Source organism: Calliphora vicina, chromosome 4 (assembly GCF_958450345.1).
Source record: "Calliphora vicina chromosome 4, idCalVici1.1, whole genome shotgun sequence".
Taxonomy (NCBI): domain Eukaryota; kingdom Metazoa; phylum Arthropoda; class Insecta; order Diptera; family Calliphoridae; genus Calliphora; species Calliphora vicina.
The window spans coordinates 97,190,565-97,212,769 of NC_088783.1; the positions used below are offsets into that span (position 1 = coordinate 97,190,565).

General features: G+C 29.9%; 1 protein-coding gene across 2 annotated transcripts; it reads right to left on the minus strand.

Annotated features, from left to right (window-relative positions):
- Positions 1–103: 103 nt before the first annotated feature.
- LOC135956324 (casein kinase I) lies at positions 104–21,667 on the minus strand. 2 transcript variants are annotated; one of them, XM_065506777.1, is made up of 4 exons: positions 21,423–21,667; positions 4,475–4,585; positions 3,642–4,416; positions 104–515 (listed from the first exon to the last, which is right to left on the minus strand). In XM_065506777.1, exons 2-4 carry the CDS (start codon positions 4,548–4,550, stop codon positions 326–328), a joined length of 1,041 nt encoding a protein of 346 aa, XP_065362849.1. In that variant the 5' UTR covers positions 4,551–4,585; positions 21,423–21,667; the 3' UTR covers positions 104–325. The 2 variants fall into 2 exon arrangements, with proteins under 2 accessions (XP_065362849.1, XP_065362850.1); XM_065506778.1 differs by having other exon boundaries at positions 21,303–21,432.
- Between the last annotated feature and the right edge of the window lie 538 nt (positions 21,668–22,205).

The window sequence follows — 22,205 nt, forward strand, 5'->3', positions numbered from 1 at the left end:
GGTGATTATTTCGTGCACAATTTAAACCCTTACTGTGAGTATATATGTTATTAGTAATAGTTGATACATTCAGTAGATCTTTAAAATATAAACTGGTGTGTGATTTATATTTATTGTTTAACTCCAACACAGTTAGCATTTATTGACATAATTCAAAATTATTATTATTAATAATTATCGTAATATTATATTTTAGTAAATGATGCAAAATTTTTTTGCAGCACAGTTTAAAAGTAATGTAAAATTTGTTTTTAATGTTGAATTTTACATGAGTTCATACATTTCAACTATTTTTATCGTTAACCAAAATTTTTTTATTTCACATTTATTCGGAGAGCATAGTTTTTCCACTCGCTTTTTCCTTTTCCTTCTCTCTTTCTCGTTCTCTGTCGTTACGGGTTTCAGCTTGTCCCAATAAAAGTGCTGGATTTGGTTGACTTTGATGGGTTTTTTGCTTCAACATTGTCCAATCGTATATATAATCATACTGATGATTAAGAGTTCGGAAGAGAATTCTGAAAATGTATTTATTTCATCATTAACCATTATTATTCAATATTAAAAATATTTAAAAAAAATCGTAATCGAAATAAATTTCGAATGCTTCTTAATAAATTTCTATAAATTTTATTCGATATCGAATAACGGAATCCCAAAAATAATAAAACTCGCACGCTCGAATAAGTATTCGGTCGAATACGAACACGAGAATTAGCCCCATTATATAATTTAGCTGCAGATATGTTACTTTTTTGTAAGTAAAAAAAATACAATTCCATGAGTTCACTCTCTCAGTGTGTAGCAACTACATATAACATTATATCGAAACAGACACGAAACTTCCCGGAAAATTTTTATATTTTCCCGAATAAAAATAAAATAAGGAATCTTAAATTCATTTGACAAAAAACTAAATTTTAAAATTTTGGGCGAAACACAATATTAACAGAATCAGAATCGTTAAATAATTTTTTTATATTAATTTTGCTTACACGTACCTACATACGTTCAGAATGCCTTAATAGAAAAAAAAACAGAAATTTTGAGTTTTAAAATAACTAGAACTATAGATTTTTTGGAATTAATAAATCCCGAATTATTTACCGGGTAATTCCGGGATTTTTGATATTTTAATACTAATCGTGCATCAAATCACAGATTTTTTTAAATTTGAAGTCTCATACGCATTGAAAGGCATGTACTTTAGTTTGTTTTTTAGTTTAACCATATTTTTTATTACAATCAAATTTATTTTTTTAGCTTTTAGCTTTAGCTTCCCTGTTTATGATCTCTTGTGATAAGTATATCCGAACTCTACGGACTTCAACAAAACCGAATTGCTACATGAGAACCCCTGCATATTTTTTTGTTCGTTCAATTTTGAATCACTTGTTTTTCATTTGTTGTTTTCAATTTATTTTAATTCAATCAAATATACATACAGTTTGTCAATAAATTGTTTTCAAAAGTGAAAATATTCAACATATGTATTTATAATTTAATTAACAAATAAAAAGAATATTTTTTGCAGATTTTTTCTTACAATTTACCTTCTTTATTTATTTTAAAGTAGTAAGACAAAGGAAACCTAAAATTCTAATTATACCCAGCAAAAACTTTACTTACTTAGTAAGCCAGCAAGTAATATTGGAGCCAAGGCATAACTACTTATTATTTGACTGAAACACTACTTATCTTTGTTCGAGATTTTTAAAAAATTCATGGGTCAAGCTTACAAATGTACTTACAATCAGTTGAGAAATAAGTAGTAAATTCACAACAAGAATATGTAGCTAAAAAAAAAAACACAAAAAATATTGCCTTGTGTAGGAATCGAACAGTCACATTATTTGCTTGTGTTTGATAGTCAAGCTGCTAACTCACTGCTCCATGTACGAGTTATTTTATTGTAAGTTAACAATAGTTTTAACATCAACATATAAATGAATATGATATGAACAAAAAAATTAATGGCTTTGAAAGGTGGTGAACCACTAACCTCCCGTTTTCCACACTAGATAGCTGTGCTAAATGCAAAAGCTCATTACCAGCCTGTACAAAAATAAGTACTTATTCTAGTAAATAAAATAATATGCTGGATAACAACCACTCACTACAAAATAATGCATGAAATAACTAGTTGTCATTACAAAAGTTCACAAAATTTTTGCTGGGTAGTGAGAAAGAATGTATGAAAAAAGAAAATAAGACAGTATTCAAGAGTGTCAAATAATTGTTTTCAAAATAAAGTACTAGAATAATACATCTATTTTTAGCGATTTGGTAACGTAATCTTCTAATATTTTGTGCGTACACCTTTACCATCAATCGCAGATGCCAATCTGCTCGGCATCAGTTTTAGAATATCGTATACAAGGGAAATTTTTAACCATTCTTCATTAATAAATCTAATTAACTCAATTTTATTCCAAGGACTTTTTTGCCACCATTTTATTCAGAAAATTTCATATTTGGGAATCAAATCTGTACTTGGGGGAGGTGTATCAATAACCTTTTTGCAGTTATAAAAAAACCACGGTCGTCATAAATATGATTTATGTTTTGGATCGTTGTATAGTTTGTATTTAAATTTTTCGTAATTTTCACGTTAAATTTGATGTTTTTCAATGTGGAATAAAAAACCCGAATCCCGGGATTCATACATAGATCTAGCCCCGCTTGGCATCTCTAGTTTCAACTATTATTTATTGGAGTTATAACAAAACACCATCAAATAAACAATCACGTTATTGTTCTTACATTCCATTGTACACCATGATCAGGTTTTTTCAACTTTAAATATAGTTTGTAAGGGGTAAACAAAAATTTAAAAAAACAACTGTTTATGTTTAGATTCGTAAAAAACGAAGCAAACCAAAAAAATTATGGGCTCTAGCTAAATTTACAGTGCGCCTCAAAAGTGAGTATACATCAAAAAATATTTGATTTTTTTTAAGATAATGAAAATCATAAAATTTATTCATCGATTAAAATTTTAATTTTTCGGTTTGTTGGAGATTGAGTTGAATAATAGATTCGGTTGTGAAAAAAAAGATTTAAGTCGGAGTATAATGATTTTCATGATCTTAAAAAAATCAAAAAATTCGCGGGTGTTTACTCACTTTTGAGTGTGTATATCTTAATAAATAATGGGAATGTAAACCATTACATTCTGCTACAAAATAACACTTTTTGTCAGAACTTGAAAAGCTACCTAATGGGGGTTGTTGGACTAGGTGAGGACATATTAAAACCGTTTTCAAAGATTTTGAAACACCCTCAAAATTTTGAGTTATATTGAAAAAACAGTTTAGTATCTTTAACTCACACATTTTTAGACCGATTTCAAAATTTTAAACAATTATGTAAACAAAAATGTATATTCCAAAAAATTTTGGATGTTTTTATAAAAAGTTTCGCTTTATTTTTAATTTTTTTTTTTCGTAATTTTTCAAATTCAACAGTAGTTATTTAATTTTTTTTGTTGAAAGATCTTTACTGGGAAAAAGAACTTTCGGTTCATACAGCTGTTCAAGATTTTTAATTTTAGTTTAACAAAAACAAAAGATATGTATGTATATCACGATTTGATATGCTTAATTTAAAGAAACGAATATTGCTTTTATATTTATTTAACTCACCTAAAAAGTTGTCGAAGATACATATAATCTGGCTGCTCATCAAATCTTAAACTGCGACAATAATTCAAATACATTGAAAATTCTGCTGGGAATCCTTTGCATAAAACTTCTATGGGAGTAGACATCTTTTTTTCCGAAATTTTTTCATATTTTTGGTTTTTGTTGTTGGCTTTCATTCCTTGCCAGGGTAAAACACCGCGGTTAAAATACATCATAACATATCCCAATGATTCCATATCATCTCTCCGAGACTGTTCAATACCTAGATGAGCATTGATAGATGCATAACGAGCTGTTCCTGTCAAATTTTTGTCTTCACGGTATTGAATGTGAAGTCGGCTTGTAGGATCTCGATATTTTTTAGCCAAACCAAAATCAATTAAAAATAACTTGTTACAATGGCGCCCAATTCCCATTAGAAAGTTATCTGGCTTAATATCCCGATGTATAAAACACTTCATATGAATATATTCTAAACGTCCAATCATCTGATCTACCAACATTAAAACAGTTTTAATAGTAAAGTGGCGAGTGCAGAAATTGAACAGGTCTTCCAATGACGGTCCAAGAAGATCCATTACAAGAATATTAAAGTTTTTTTCCTTGCCATGATGACGAATTCTAGGTATTCCTACACCACCATTAAGAATACGATATAATTTCGCTTCGTACTGGAGCTGGGGATGGCGAGCTGAAGTGCTTTCCATTTTAATGGCTACTTCTTCTCCACTCTGAATACTTATACCGAGATAAATATCTCCGAATGAGCCACTTCCTAAAATAAAATGGATCTAATTTTTTACTTTATTATTAATTATATTAATTTGAATTACCTATTTTTCGACTTAATCTGTACTTTCCGCCCACAGTAGCATCGGACCGAATCTTCATCGGATTAAATTTATCCATATTGGAATATCCACCAATTTATTATATAAAACAAACTAAAAAGAAAAAATATATATATTTAATATTCTAGTTTAAACTGAAATAACTTTATGATCACTAATTTTGAATATATTAGTGCAAAGAAAATTATTGAAGCTTTTTTTAGTTATTGTTAAATTTTTTAACTATTTGAGTTTAGTGCTTATTTCTACACTACCACTCAATTGATTTATAGTTAAAAAAATATATCTATCACTAAAAAATATTAGTGATAAAAATATATGTAAGCTTCACTACCACTAATAGGGGGTCAGACGGCATGTATTGCTTGTGTATTGGGACCAGGGTTTCGATATTCAGCTCTAGCAACATATTTCTTACTTTTGACTATGCAATAAATATGCAATTATCTCATTTCATCACAATCAACTAATATAAATATTCATACTGTTCGTTCGTATTACTATTAAAATTGCAATGCTAGTCTGCAATTTTTAGTAGCAAACACAATCCATTGCATATCCACAAAAATACATGTTCGTGCTTTAGTAGCACACACATTTTTTTGTCGTGCTAATATTGCACGCCATTCGTTTTATTTTGTTGTGCTGGCAAACTTTTCTAGCAACAGTACACATTTCTTTGGTTGTGCTATAGCACAATTGACATTTCTTCAATTGATGCTATTAGTTGCTGTTATTGCTAAGTGTATAACAACATATCAGTAAACACACCCAATGCACAGTTGGGCAGAATCAAAATTTTTTGGAAATAAATCTGTCATTTCTAAACGGCTGATCCGATCAGGATAAAATTTGACGCGGCCGTAGCCAAGGAGTACTCCAGGTTAAATTATTAAAATGGGACCTACAAATTCCCCAAGTGAGGCGCTATGGGGGCTCAAAGTAGGGTACCTTTGGCATGTAATATATTTAAACACGTGCCATTTTTTTGTTTCCCATTCGATTTCAATGGGTTTTATACGTTTGGAAAGCGCTCGCCTAGGTCTTGAAAAAACATGCTTGCGTGTGCTATTTATCTCTTATAATTACCGAGTTATAAGCATTTCAAAATTGAAATTTTAAAATTTTGCCATACCTTGGTCCGCTTTTTTAAAAATATAGGTCGTAGTTTTGTACCGAACGGGCTCGAATTTTTTTTGTTAGTTAGACAACTAAATTATCAGTAATATACAAAAGATTTCAGAGTAATATCGATTATAGATCCAAAAATAAACGATTTTCAATTTAAGAATTCAAAAAATAGTAGATTTTTGCTGTTTTTTGGACGAAAAGGTGAATTAACTGATTTTTTATTAAAAAAAAACTTTCTTTAAGAACATATACCAATTTTATGTTTTTCTGTAAGGTAGCTTTACAGAGAACATTTTGGTATAAAAAACATGTCCTATTTTTCGAACATGTCCCCTACGTCCTTAGGATTTTGACCTATTTTTTTATCAAAATTTCAACATGTCACATGTTCTAAAATCCCAAAGCTGGGATCAAAAAACGGAAAGCAGCTTTAGAAACCCTGATGTGTTCCCTATTTATCCCCAAAGTAGTTTTCCAGCCCCGAGGGAAATGTAGACCCTATGGTTAAAATTGTAAAAATACCATTTTTGCTATTTTCGCTTAAAGAATTGTTTTTTAAGAATTGTGGGATTCCTTTTGTCCTTTTGATAAGTTTTTTTACACTTTGTAATTTGGAATGACAAATTTAAACGTTGAAATTTTTGTATGAATCCAGGAACCAACGTTAAAAAAATTATCAAAATTGGCTTAATAATTTCAAATATAATGTATTTTCCCGATTATCCCCTTTTTGGTACCTTTTTTATCCCCATTGAGGTGGTACAATTTTATTCAAATAAATTTCTGTAACGTGGTGGGAGCTCATAATAAAATATTCGTATGTCTATGTCAAATAATAGAAAAATATATTTTATGAAAAAGTACTAAAAATAAACACAATTTTTATCCCTTAAGGTTTCGAATTTCCAAAAAGTACCAAACATATATTTTTTATTTTTTGATAAGTAAAGAATACGATTTAAAATTTGATTCTATGTTTATTGGTTTAAAAGATACATAGGGTGCCAAAAAAGTACTAAAATACAGTTTTTACCCGTTTTCTCCCCTAAAAGTTTCGAATTTCGAAAAAGTACGAAACACCCGTCAGCTTATTTTTTGAATAGAGTAACATGCAATTTTAAGTTTTTTTGTACCTTTATTAGTTTTTAAGATATAAGGTTACCGAATTTACCCGTTTTTACCCTTTTTTACCCCCTAAACGTTCGAATTTCCAAAAGTCCCTTCTTATCGTGTCGTTTTGGGGAGGGAGGAACCCACAATTAAAATTTCATGATTCTAGCTTCAGCCGTTTGGGCTGTGCGATGATGAATCAGTCAGTCAGTGAGTCAGTAACGTTACTCTTTTATATACATATATAGATTAGAGTAACTTCGGGTATTGTGGACTATGTGTCTAATGTGGACCAGTGTCTATTTTCAGAAACTATTGAAGGTATGATAAAACTGATTTGTCGTACATTTTACAATTTGTTTGAAACGACAATTGCACATTTGCTTTCATGAGTAATTGATATATTGGCTTTTTATTCTTGTATTGAAATTAATGCGCGTGCTCAACATTTTTTTCGGCTCAAGTAAGAAACAAAATTTGGTACAGTTACTTGGTAGAACTTAATGTTTGGTTGTTTTATATAGTTAAAGTGGATACGTAGTTTTGCATATATTTGGTAAGAATTTAAGCACATTTAGATTATTATGTAAAAATAATTTTTTACCACTGTAACCCAAGTTCGTGTAATGTGGACCACTTAAATTACTTGATTATGTACTACTGGTCCATATTACCCGACAATAACTATGTACTTTGTAAGTAATCTATCTAAGCCAAGAACGCGACTTTTTTGTTTGTATTAATAAAAATATATTGAAATTAAATTTTTTAATCATTCATTATTAGCTGGTTCATGAATTTTATGTATTAAATGCTAGTCCACATTACCCTCATATAGTGGTCCATATTACCCTCCAATTTTTATAATGCTGGTTTTTGGGTTCCTTACAATATTTTCACATAAATTTTTTATCCTTTGACGGAAAAAATTTTCAACTGCAAAAACAATTAGAGAATACATTATCTAATTTATTGCTTCACAACTTTTTTAATATCCATATATACTGTGGCCAAAATTAAGAAAAAACAAAACGGTAGTCCACATTACCCGAAGTTACTCTACATATTTATTGAGTTTCTAAAACTAAAATTTGTATCAACATTTTAATAGGATTGCAAATACATATTATTAACAATTTGATCCACATTTATTCCGAACATTTTTTTAGTTTAGATATGTTAATTTTTAGTCTTACAAAAAAATTCAAGTCAATATCTCAATTATATTCAAAAATATTTACACTAATGAATAATCGTTATTTCGTATTACATACTTGACAATAAAATAACTAGCAGCATCCTAATAGCCAAAAAACAAGAAATATCAATGCAACTATAGCAGAGCAACCAAAGAAATGTAAATTGCTGCCAGAGAAAATTGCTAGCACAACAAAACAAAAACGAATGCTGACGCGCAATATTAGTTCGGCAAAAAAGTGTGTATGCTACTATAGCACGAATATATATTTTGGTTGTTGTGCTACAATAACGAGTTGACAACTGGTTGTATCTGCTACTAGAAATTGCAAACTAACATTGCAATTTGTACAGTAATATATGAATAGTAACAGCAATTTATATTAGCAGAGTTATACAAAATTATAATAGTAACTATATTTTTAGTATGCAGATGATAAAAATGTATATTTACTGCAATTGAGGGCTAATATAGTAGCAATTGTAAACCCTGATTGGGACATGTATTCGATACATATGAAATTCCATGTGTATGTCAAAATTCACGTTATATATACGATTCATAATTTCCACGTTCAAACGTACATATGTAATTGCATGTGACATAACCTCTATAAGTTTATATGTTTATTGTTTTTAACAATATATTTATTTAAAACATTTTTAAATCACAATAAATATATTTAATGCAATGAAACTTATTTTATTATGATTTTTCTTTACTCGCTTTTGTTTTTTTTATTTTGTACTCACACAGTGTTGTATTTCAAAATACAACACTGTTATACACACGAAAATAGAACATGCTCTAATTGCCAAAAATGTCACGAGTAATACACATGTATTTTACAACGTTTCATATGGATCACACGGTATGTATATGTTTACATGTGGAAAAATGTCCCAATACATGGCACAAAACACAAGCAATACATGCCGTCTGACCGTTAAGACCAATTAACAAATGTCAGAAAACCTAAAAGAAAAATTAAACAAATAAGTATTTAAACTTAATATAGTGTAGATAATTGAATAGTGAAGTCTTTACTTATTTATGTAAACAATAAATATTTTGTTAAAAAGCTTAGAATATGTTGATATTTAAATATAAAAACAAGCTTTGAAAGTTGTTTGAACCAAAAAGCGAAAAAAAAAAATTATCAGCTGTCTGACTGTCTCCACCTTGTATAAATTCGCCTTGATGTACGTTCTCTATTTTCATTTTACATGTTCATTCTTATATTAGTATTACTTTCAACTTTGTATTTTAGTCTTAATATAAAACTCTGATAATAAACTTCAAAAAGGTTGCAGTGTTCGCGGAAAATTTAAAAATATCAAATTGAGAAGCTTCGACTCCTGGTCTATCCAAATGCGTAGTGTGCTGGTGCACAGCGGCTATTGGAAGACAGTTAGTGGTGAGCTAAGAGAGGTAGCTGGTATGGAAGCTGCTTGAGAAAATTAAGTGTGACGATGAAAAGGCGTTGGCCACTATTTGTCACAGCGTGAAGCCGACACAGTTGAACTATGTTAAGAATTGTACGACGTCGTGTGAAGCGTGGCAGAAGTTACAGGAGGTATACAGACCACTGGGACCTATACAGAAGGTGACGCTCTACAAGAAATTGCTAAATTTATCTATGGTTGCAGACGGGGACATGTTGCAGACAGAGACAGTTTGCCCAGTTTGATTTCTCAGAAGCACAAACTTCTAGAAGAAGGTGAGAGGAGAAAGAACGAGAAAATAGACGTTACAAATCAAAAGGCGTTTGGTATTCGTACGAAAAATGAACGACGATGTGAAAGAGAATCACGAGGTAGCAACAAACAGAAATTGAAGGGGAAATGTTTTGTGTGTGGTAAAGCCGGTTACTATGCGAATAAGTGTGAGATGAAGAAACAACAAACGGAACAAAAACAATCGTTTTCTATTTTAGCAGTAGCTGATACGTTGCAGAAAGAACGGTGGTATGTTGACAGCGGCGCAACGGCGCACATTGGTTGAAGTTCATACAACAAGCGGTTAAAATTGAAGAAGTTGTCCAAGGACAATGAAACTTGGCACATAGGCATTTTTTGTTTGAATCAAGAAAAAATTTAAAAATCAAAATGATCCGCCCATACAAAGTGAAAATTAAATTTTGACCTACGGCATTGATTTTTGGCACATAGCATTTTTAAAAATCATTTGTGTGAAATTTGAAAAATATCCGCCCACATTTACGCCCACTTCCCATACAACTTGTATTGAAAAAGTTTCATAACTCCCTTGATTTTTAATGCATCAACTCAATTTTCTCAAAAAATAAATATTATAATTGTAGAATGGGCTCCTGAAAATATATACCTGATCCGCCCACTTTTACGCCCACTTCCCATACAACTTGTATTATAAAATTACTATTTTTAAACTCTTGCTCAATTCAATTTTTTTTATTATCAATGCATTTATTCAATTATGTTTGACTGTAAATTCGATCTCTTTTTAAATATTTAACTCATTTACATATTGTTTCTCAATAATTATATTGTCACTCATTACACTCATTATTTTATTATTATTGTTTACATATATACAATTGATGCTCAATGAGCTTTTGTTTTTCTTTGTCTCATTCTTTTACTTTCGTAATAACTCAAGTTATCAATCAACTCTCATTTACTTCTTAAAATACCGTTAATCCTGTATTATTTTATTGATTTATTTTGAAGCTTATCTATAAATATTTTTTGAAATAAAATTCATTCGCTTATGAACTGTCCACTGGTAAAGTTGACCAAATTAAAAAGCGGCGTTTTTTTAAATAATAAAAAATAATACTAAAGAGGACAGATTAAGACCTTTATAGTTCGATTTGTCCCTTTAAACAAATAAATAAAGAGTATTACCCAGCTTTGACTTTGATCGACTGGCTTGGGTTTACTTAATAATTTTAGTATAAACAAGTAAGAGTGCTATATTCGGCTATGCCGAATCTTATATACCCTTCACCTTTGTTGTGGATGCATTATTATTTTTTATAATTAGTATATATGTATGTACATTGACCACTTTCAGCGTACAGCATCCAAAATTTATCAAGAACACAAAAAACAACAACAACGCCAAACGAAACAAAACACCAAAAGAAAAACAAAATACGCAAGCCAATGAAACCAACACACATCCAAACATACGTTTAATTGTATAAAAAACAACAACACCAAAAGAAACAAAACACAAAAGAAAAACAAAATACGCAAAGCATGCACATCCAAACATACGATTTGTTGCTTTTTTGTTAAAAAAAACCAACACACAACCAAACAAACGTTTAGTTGTATAAAAAACAACAACAACGCCAAAAGAAACAAAACACAAAAAAAAACAAAATACGCAAAGCATGCACATCCAAGCATACGTTTTGTTGCTTTTTTGTCAAAGCATGCAATACATTATGTTTTTTGATAAAATTTTCAGAGGTTGTCTCGGATTTTTGCTCATATCTCTGTTATTTATGGACGGATTTTGCTGATTTTAAATAGCAAAATTCTCGAAAGTATGTCTGACAGAATTGTTGAAGATTTGGATCCCGGAGATATCTGGGGCCTTCAGAAAATTGATTTCAACAGACAGAAGGACATGGCTTAATCGACTCCGCTATCTATAAGGATCCAGAATATATATAATTTATAGGGTCGGAAATGAAAAATGTAGAAATTACAAACGGAATGACAAACTTATATATACCCTTCTCACGAAGGTGAAGGGTATAAAAATAATAAAATAACAAAACACCCAGGAAAGGAGATAAATTTCTCCTTTCTACAACTAAAGAATTGTTGCAACAACAACATGCATGAACGAAAATTCATGTTTTGTTACTTTATCACTATTACTACGTTTATACGGACGGCTTATTCGCAAATAAAACTATTGCATATAGAAAAAATTTCCGCATAAACTGTGAATTAATTTTTTATTTGCGAATAGCTAACTCGCGAAAACAATTCCTGATTAACGACACTGGCCCATAATCATAGTCAAACACTAAAGTCGGTTCTTTTTAAAAACAACTTTAAATTAAAAACCCGCTTTATATTATTTCCCAACTATAGTCAAATTAAAGTATGTTTTAAATTGAACCGACTTTAACTGGGTGTCACCTCAAATGTAGAAAATGTTTTCATACAATATACAACGAAATACAGACAAGTGGCACCGCTGAACAGCTGACATAGAAAATTAAAACAAAAACCAAAAAAGGTAAACAATAAAAGTAACTGGGACAACTAAAGAAAAAAAGTTTTTTGTGGTGGAAAAATGGAAAAGATAAGATTAATATCATATTTAGAATATTTTGGTACTAATTTTATTGATAACTGTTCAATAATTGCAAAATCTCTCCCAAATTCTTGTAACTTAATTTTTTTTACTTTTTGCCGTTCTTTTTTACATGGCGAAGAACAACTGATGCTGTTGTTAAATGAGTTAATAACAGCTTCAGCTTGTTTTATATTTACAGTCGACTTTAACGTCAAAAATATACTTTAACTTGTCTATGGTAGACCTAAAGTCCACTCTTAAGTAAAGACGACTTTATTTCTATTAAAATATACTTTATTTCTGACTATGATTATGGGCCACTATTTGCAAATAAGATTTTAAGCATTGCCATATGTTTTAACGTTTTTAGTTTATTAAGACGTTTTTAAAATATTTCATTGTGTTTTTGTATTAATTGGATTGCAAGACAAATATGTATTTTAGATTATACCATTTTTCATTTAAAAAAATAAAAAATGTATATTTTGTTCAGAAACATTACTACCAAATTATTAAAGTCTACCATCCGGCATCACATAAAAACAAAAATTTTCCGACTTATAAACAGTGAGTTAGTTAATTGCAAATAATTTTTATTTGCGAATAGGCTACGTATAAACGTAGTATATATCACTTTATAGTTTTTACTGTTATTTTTTGGAAAGGAGCAGGTAGGAGCAGCTGAATTTTTTTTTAACTTTTAGTTGAGACTTCAAGCTGTAATTTGACATCTTTCGTTAAACAGCGTTAAAAAGATGCAGTCCACTGAACATTGAAATTTTGATGTTGTTTATATTTTGTTCTACGAAATTTTTTATATGGCACTTTTTCCAACTTTTTTTAATGCAAATCTCATCTATGGCAATTGTCATTTACGAAAATATACAACAAAGTCAAATGATAAGTTTACTGTGATTGTACCAAAATATTGAATATACAGTAAATTTGCATGCCATTTTAAACAAGCGAACATACATATATGAACTTCGATCGTGTCTGTCCAAACAAATAATAAATATATCAGCCTAATATTACGGAATCATAATATTCAGATATTTGACAACAAAATACCAAAAAATTATCCAAATCGGCGAACATGAAAAAAATTAATTTCGGCCACTCTTCAACTAATGTGCGGCGCATATGTGTAATAGTCGCAACATGTTTATGAATTTTGAGCAACATGATGAGATGATATCGTTAGCTGGCAACAAACATGTTATGGCAACAGGCAAGGGTGATGTCAAGATAGGATCGTGTAACGCTGATGTTGTTTTGAGGGATGTGTTGTATTCATCGGAATTGCAGGCATGTTTTGTTTCGATAAGTAAGGCTGTTGAACGTGACTATGTGGCTATGTTTAGCAAGAATGCTGCTTGTATAAATGACAGGAATGGTAAAATGGTGATTAAGGCTGTGAAACATAATAATTTATTTGTCGTTGAGTGTGATGTAGGTGAGCAGTTGTGCGCTACGAATTTTAAATGGCATGATCGATAGGTCATTTGAATGACAAAAGTTTGGACTTATTGTCGAGAAATAAGATGGTATGGTATGGTATTCAGGCAGCCGTCCAAAACCTTAGGTATTGTTCAGCTCACTTGGGTCCAATAAACGTTCTATCCCCCTTTGTCTAAGGGGGATGATACAACAGGGAAGTGTAAAACATGTATGTTGAGCAAAGTTCATGTTAGCCCTTTTCCTCGACAATCTACGACAACATCGAATGAGTTATTGGAACTGGTGCACACAGATGTCTGTGGAGCGATGAAGGTTCAATCTATTGGCGGATCGAGATATTTCTTAATCTTTATCGATGACAAATGGTTTGATTTATGAATCTGGTGATGCCTTTGTTAGAGGTTACGCTGACGCTGATTGGGGTAGCAGCGCTACGGAACGTAAGTCGTATACGGGATATATATTCTACCTTGGGAAATGCGTTATCTCATGGGAATCACGGAAGCAGTCTACAGTGGCTCTTAGTTCTACTGTGGCAGAATACATGATTATGTCGAGCGCGTGTAAGGAGGCAATATATCTGAAACGTTTGTTGGCTGAAATTGGTTTTGATGATAATAAATCTATTTTGATAAACGTGGACAATCAAGGCGCAATGAAATTGGCGATGAATCCGATTTTCCACAACCGTACGAAACACATTGATATTAGATATCATCATATTCGTGAGGTCGTGCGTAATTCAGAAGTTACTTTGCAGTATTGTTCAACAAATGAGATGGTAGCCGACATCCTGACGAAGAATCTTTTTAAGGCGAAACATATGTATTTTGTGAATTTAATGAATATGTCATGAATTTATTATATTTTGTATAAAGGATATATATGTTGAGGAGTAGTGTTGAAATATGGCAACCCTTTTATATTGCAACATGTACGTTCTCTATTTTCTTTTTACATGTTCATTCTTATATTGTAGTAACATTAGTATTTCTTTCTACTTTGTATTTTAGTCTTAATATAAAACTCTGATAATAAACTTCAACAAAAGTTAGTTAAAAATATAATTTTTAAAATAATATTTAGTGCTAGTGAAATGTTGATTGCACTCAACATTTACCCCCAACTCTGTATATTTTTTACGTGAAAATAGCAAATTTGTTTGTTTTAAAAAAAAATCATGAAAAATCGAAAACGGTTGAAATTGTTCAGATTTATTGCTTAATCGGATAAAACGGAATTAAATGTTATGTAAATTAAAATTTTTCTTGTTGTTTTTGAGTTATGACAATATAATGTGTCAAAATATTGAAATTTTTTTTTTATTTATTTTCAACAAAATAGCCTATTGGCCATAACCGGTTATACATTTCAACTTTTTACTTAAAAATTAATAAAAAAAAAATTATCCATAGAATTATAAAATTGTACCATTTTTGTACTTATGCAGACCGAAACCAAACCGAACCTAATATTCGGCCAAAAAATCAAATCGCACTTGATCAACAAGATGGTATTAACTCAAAATTTTAAAATTTTCATTAGAGGTTAAAAACAGTTTGTGGTTACATTTTAAGATAATTTGAAAATCCGAATACATTATAGTGAGCAAATTCCATTTGAAAACATATTTACGTTGTTTTTCTTTAAAATTTTCAAATCAAAATAATACCTTTTTATGAAAATATACGATACATTTCTATTTCAACTTTTGTATTAACTTAAAATAATACCTTTTTGTTGATATAAAAGTAGTCACTACATTATCATGAAAATGGTCTCATTAAATAGGGTTTTCGAGATAAAAGAGTAATCGGAATATGTCGAAATTTTTACAGTAGATAGAAATTTTATAAATTTTCAGTATACCCTCTTGATGATCAAGTGCGGAATGTACTATTAATTTCTTTAAAAAAAATATTTTATTTATAGAGCATGTTTCAGCTCATTTTTAGGTGCATTTGATTTCGGGTACCTGCATTTGATGGTTTGATGTACACTTGCTGGTTGACCCGTCAAGCATGCATTTAATTTTTGATTTTGTGATGTTAACATAAAAAGCGGGAATTCTATTTCATTTTTATTTAAAAATGTCAATATCAAGGCACCATATTCTCTTCACTCGACACACTTATCAACCAACGCTTTGATTTTACATACAACCACATTTTCACTAATATGTACTTCCTTTGCGCTTGATGAGTATTTTGATAGTGTATGGTTCCCTTTAACTTTGTATACATAGAAAACACGATCTTTCTGTTAGAGCTAGTTTCTTCCTTGACAGGAATTTCCGCTAATTGGGACTGTATTTTCTTATATTTTTCTAAATATTTTACTTTTTAATATATATTTGGCTGGGGAGCTAATTTTGTTTGTATGAATGTAATAGGACCATTTATTTTAATTATTTGTTTTTTACTAAGTATAGTTTATATCTCAGGATTTTTATTACTATGTAATACATATTTATATTTTGGCCTAGAATGGCTTTCTATTACAATCTTGAATAAATAAATAAACTCAGCTTAACACGCTGTTATAATAAACCTGAAACATACTTTGCCGGGATTTAACCAATGATTGTGTTTCTCACTAATGGATTAATTTTGTAAGCATTGCCATACTTTTCAGTCAAATCACATGGACATTCCTCAAAATTTTTCATATAAATATTAAAATTTTATAAGAAAAAGCTACCGCGTACATAACTTTTTTTTTTGAAAATTTTAACTTTGTAAAAGAAAAAGTGACATTAAAGTATATAAAATGTATATAAAAAATTATATTGATGTTAATAAAGCAAATCAAAAGAAAGAGCTGCTGTGCTAAATTGTTTATTTTATTTTTCATCTGTTTGCGCTTTGGCATTTTATACTTAGGTTTATAAGTATAAACCTAAGTAAATAAACAATAAGTGAGAAACACAATTTTTAGTTTAATTTAGGTTTAAACGAAGAATGTAGATTATCTTCATCCCAGAAACTAGCTCTTAAGCTAGGGTTACATGATTGCCGCAATGCACCAATCTGTAACAATTTTTATTGTGCTAAATTGGAGGAGAATAAAACGATTGTCCCAATCAAATTCTCTGCAGTTTCATGATTGCCTCAAATTTCATAAATTTCGTTGCAGTAAATTGTCGCACAACGATTAAGGGACAATAATTGCCGAATTGCAGTTACATGATTGTTATGGATGCGGCAATCTGAATTAAGTTTTCAAAACAACAACAACATACAATGTTTATTTTTGGAATTTCATAGTATTATAGCTAAAAATTTTAATTTTTGACTACTTCTATTGCTAGTTCAACCAACTACTACGTCTGTGCTACACACGTAGTAGGTTTTTGCGTAAATTTTCACTCCTTGTGGTGGTTCAACGTACCTAAAGACGCGGATTTTGAGCACATTTTTCTGTAGGGCAAAAGCGGTTGAATATATTGAATATATATTGTCTGAATTACTATCCATTACAACTAACCTTGGTGCTAATTTCAACCCGATCGGAAGACATCGATTTCAAAAATTGGTTCACTTGACATGAAATCCCCCATATACAAAATTATAGTGAGACCGAAACAAGAAATGTGGGATTGCTTTAGTACATTTTTTATAAATCTTAAGGTAGGGTCACACATGGCAAATATTTGCTCAAAAAGGCGTAACCACTTTTTTTAGCACAAATTTGTTTGACGTGTTTACTCTTACAAGTGTTTTGTAAGATCAAACAGCATCAAATAAAATAAAACAAAATTTTTTGTTTTGAATCATCCTAAGTAAAATAAGTTTTTCAAATAAATAAAAGCATTCAAATGTATTTTATTTAGTGGTTACGTCTTTTTCGTCAAATATTTGTCATGTGTGACCATACCTTTACATACGATTTTTTATTTGCATCATACTAGATGTTATTTATTGTATTCCATCTTTATCTACTAGTATTTACTTGTGCGAAATATATGAAAACAAATATGTTACACTCATTCTCTCTTTATCCACTCATAACCAGACTGCTACAAATAATAACAATACCAATTTATAGTAGTCGGACTGGGCAAACATTGCTACATGTACCAAAAATCTTTACCGTACGGTACATGTTCCCTGTGATGGTCTGACCAGATTTCAGCAGCTCATAATAGTTAGAGCCGTTTTGGATTCACATTTTTCACCTGAAGTAATGATTCGGTACACAAAATTTTTTTCTCAGCCTTAATTCGTATGGTAGCCAATTTCCCCGCTTTTTTGGGTGAATCCTGTTGAAATTTCCTTTTTGAAATTGCTAACTGAGTAGCTCCCAATGGTTTTTGCAAGATCTGGTTGAGTTTGATAACAATCTTCATGGAGTAATGCCTCAAATTCTTGATCTTCAATATTTTTTGACTGGCCTAGGCGATCTTTTTCTTTCATTTCAAAATCACTACTTATGAACCACACAAACCATTTCTCGCATGTTGAAATCGGATCACATTCACCATAACCTTCGGTAAGCAATCGGTATGTTTTAGCGCCACTTTTTTCAAATTAAAGAATTAAAGACAAACTTTCCGCATACGAAGGTTTGTTAGAAAAAATTCGACATTTTCAAAGCAAAAAAATTTGGTGTTTACAGTGTACTGTTCAATAACTGAGAATAAATGACAGATATGTACCCTTCAAAATGACATACATTGAAAAGGATTAAGGATTACATCCAATACAAAATCCTAAATTAGCAATCCAAAGAAGCAATCTGAAATTAAATAGGAGAAAATAGGACAAGAAAATTTCATCGAAATCAGCCAATTTCATTTCCGCCTCTACGTTACTAACCCATAATATGTACAATACTCAAAAACGTACGGCTATATGCATAAAAACCCTTATTGTAGATTTAAAACACAATTTTGTTAACAAACACTTTAGCTTTAAAAACTATTTAAAAGTATTGTATTCATAAACGTTTTTGTATATCTGATTCTAGTAAATTTATATTAACCTAACCCCCAGTAACACGAAGTCTGGTTAGGTGTTAACTAATAGTTATACTGACAGTTTTCATACAAAAATAATTTTAACCAACAGTATAACAATTAGTTAAGGCATAACCAGACTTCGTGTTAATGGGGGTTAAACGTATTAAAGTACAAACTTTTTTATATAGTTTATTTCAATTATTATTAAAAGTATTCGAATGACGAATATTGTGATAAAATAAACATCACTATTTTACAATTTGTTTTTTTAATTTATTTTTTATTGACATTTTGTTAAATTTTAACAAAATTTAATGAATTTCTATGTGGAAACACATACATAGGCTGACTTCATAAACGCATTTTGCATAGCAACACTGCAATGAATAGTGTTCATAAACGCAATAGATTTTGTTTTGGCAATGTCGCAAATTCATTATTGTATGGAAATGCTTGTCCATGCGCAGCATCTGTCAAATTTGTGAACTGTTTTTATTTATGATTCTTTACAAAACATTTATGCGTTGATGACTGTCACGAAGTATTGCCTTGCCTTGTAATTGCTTTGCATTACTGCGTTTATGAAGTCGGCCATAGTTTTAATTCCGGAGTGGGTATATTAGATTATGTGGACCTTCTTCCACAATGTTTACACCCATGGTAGGCGTTCATATTGTTCAGGTTACGATGATTTTCGTCAAACAACCCGAATGTGAACAAAAGAGCGTAAAAGTACACACATTTCATTCAGTTTCTTGATGTTGTTGTGAATATTTTATTCTTTATCCAAAAGAGCACACAAATTAAATGCATCTTTTTGCCTACCAATGGTTTACACACTTCATTACTATATGGAGTTGCAGGTTAAAAGTAAATGACAAAAATGCCAATCAAACTCACTTGTGAACCTCATGTAGTTCACTATCGGAGGAATATCAAACAAAAAATGGAACTTATTATCCAGCGGAGTGGAAATTGTGTTTAGCAATTGCAATAGTATCGTCTATTATTCCAAATTTATCTTTAAAACCCCCTTTTTTAAGATAAAAAGTAAAGTAGGGTCGAACCTACTTTAAAATTTGTACATTTAACAATTATTTATCAAAGATATTTTAAGCTATTAATCGTTTATGTATACAACTTTATGAAAACTTTCCTACAATTTGTTTATAAATCTTTTGTAAATTGTTATGCATATGGCTGTTAATTTTTAATCCGCATTCAACGTTTAGAATCGAAAAAAACACATCTTTTTGCATGAAATTTTATATTTTTGTTAATTATTGATGTTTTTCTGCAAATTTTATTTATTATTTTATATTTTCATAACATTTATTGTTTTTATGAAAATAAAGTTTTTGGATTACTTTAAAAAATGTATGAATAGGTTAGCCACAACCCAAGTTCCCACGACAATTGCAACTTCGATCCGGAACAACAAAATTCTCACTCGACCAAAGAATGTCAAATTCAGCGACAGCTCTATTAACTAGAATTTTTTCCCAGGGAAGAACTTTCAACGACAGCATAGCTGTTACAATAAACACACCATCATTAGCAATATTTGTCTTTATACTTATTTACAAAGCGTTTTTATTGGTTTTTTGTACTTTATAATGTTGCTAAAACAAGTTAATATGTTCAATCTCAATAAGCCATTAATTACTATGATGTAACCCATTGGAAACAAATTGTAATGACACTGGATTAAGTTAACAATCCTAAGCGACAATTTATTCAGAATTAATAGTTTAAAATTCTTAAACCAGCAGTGTAAAAAATTGTTTTTGCCCTCTCCGAGTCATTGATGTAATCGCCATCGTCCTGCCGATAATTTGTTATAATGAGACACATTACGCTTTTAGATGCTATCATTTGATATTCAAAAATAATTTTAGGATATATAATCGATTTTAGCTGTTTGTGGATTTAAATGAATTGCCTCACATTTTACGCATTCGTTTGGTGATTCTTTTATGTACAATTTTATAAAAATTAATTAAAAAAGGTTTCACCATTATGATTAAATTTGGTCTGGATATACATTTTTTGAACTAACAATTTGTACTTGGGCCACCATAATATGCGTATATAAAAATTAATTAAAAAAGGTTTCACCATTATGATTAAATTTGGTCTGGATATACATTTTTTGAACTAACAATTTGTACTTGGGCCACCATAATATGCGTATATATATATTGTGATCAGCTGGTAATTATTAATAACACTCAAGCAGGTAGGTGGTGTCTTAATTAAAAATTTACTTTAAATTTTTATTTAAAGCTAATAAATTATAAAAAAAAGTCGAATATACATAATTTAAATGAATATAATATACAAAACATGTAATTTTACAATTAGACCACAGAATATTTTAAAAGTGGTGTAGTTAATATTGAGATTTCTTAATTTAATTATACCCATTTTTACAATATTTTTAATAGATTTATACTCACTTAATTATAAAATCTAAAAATCACAAAGAAATTATGATATAAAGACGTGTGTATTTACATACATACATATCAATTCCAAAATATACTAGTATATAAATATGTATATATGGGTTTTTTAGAGTTTCATCGATTTTTTATTTTCACAATTATGAAATATAAATATTTCACAAAATTATTACACCTTACCTAATTTTCTAAATACGTTTATACTCGAGAGTTTAAAAAAATATATTAACTTTCTAAGAATTAAAAACATGCACCACAGATATGTATATACACAAAAAATATTTTCACAAAATGCCTTACCACACAAAATGGTTGCCTTTTTAACAAGGTTGATTTTTTTCTACCAGTTTCGTTGTCAACAAAATAAAATATTATATAGGAAACTATGTGGCGAAAATCTTTTTCCTCTTGTTTTCTGTATATTTTCAATTTCAACGAGTGCACATTCGATTTTATTGTTCACTTAAAAAGTTTGAGTAAAAATATTTATTAAAAATGTATTCAATGTGTATGGATCAGATAGGTAGCCATTACCCATACAAGTGTTACCAAATACACATATGTATGTACTAAAAATACTAATATGGTAAATTTAACATGTCCAGTTTTAATCGAGAATTTACCATGTTTGTAGTAACAGTAGGTTCAATCGTTAATTTTACCTGTGCACAAGGTAAAATCAAAATACGGATAACTGAAATATAAATTTACTTAGATTTTTATATAGTCAACTAATATATGAAAATATGATTTTTTCAGCTTTTTTTTCTTTTTATATTAACTTTGGGTTACACGTCCAAGTTTTAATCACTTTTTACTAATACACTCACACATTTAAAAATTAAAACGAACTTTATTTAAATTTTTCTTTCATGTTGCACAGTGGTTTAGAAACTTTTTTTTTGGAAATAATTCGGTATCTTGGGAACCATTGGATATATTGTTACGAAATTTCACATAGTTTGAGCTGAGGTGTTTTCGAGTTGATTTACGTTTGTTCAGCTTCCTAGCGCTAATGGGGGCCAGTACGTAGCCCCGCAAAGTTGGTCACATCGGGTCTCAAATTTAGAATATAAATAGTCC

Excerpts from the sequence above, each read along its gene's own strand:
- LOC135956324 (XM_065506777.1), bottom strand. The coding sequence starts at position 4,550 with ATGGATAAATTTAATCCGATGAAGATTCGGTCCGATGCTACTGTGGGC. Across the intron at positions 4,417-4,474 it reads CAGATTAAGTCGAAAAATAG|GAAGTGGCTCATTCGGAGAT; the intron begins GTAATTCAAATT and ends ATTTTATTTTAG. Across the intron at positions 516-3,641 it reads TATCTTCGACAACTTTTTAG|AATTCTCTTCCGAACTCTTA; the intron begins GTGAGTTAAATA and ends ATACATTTTCAG.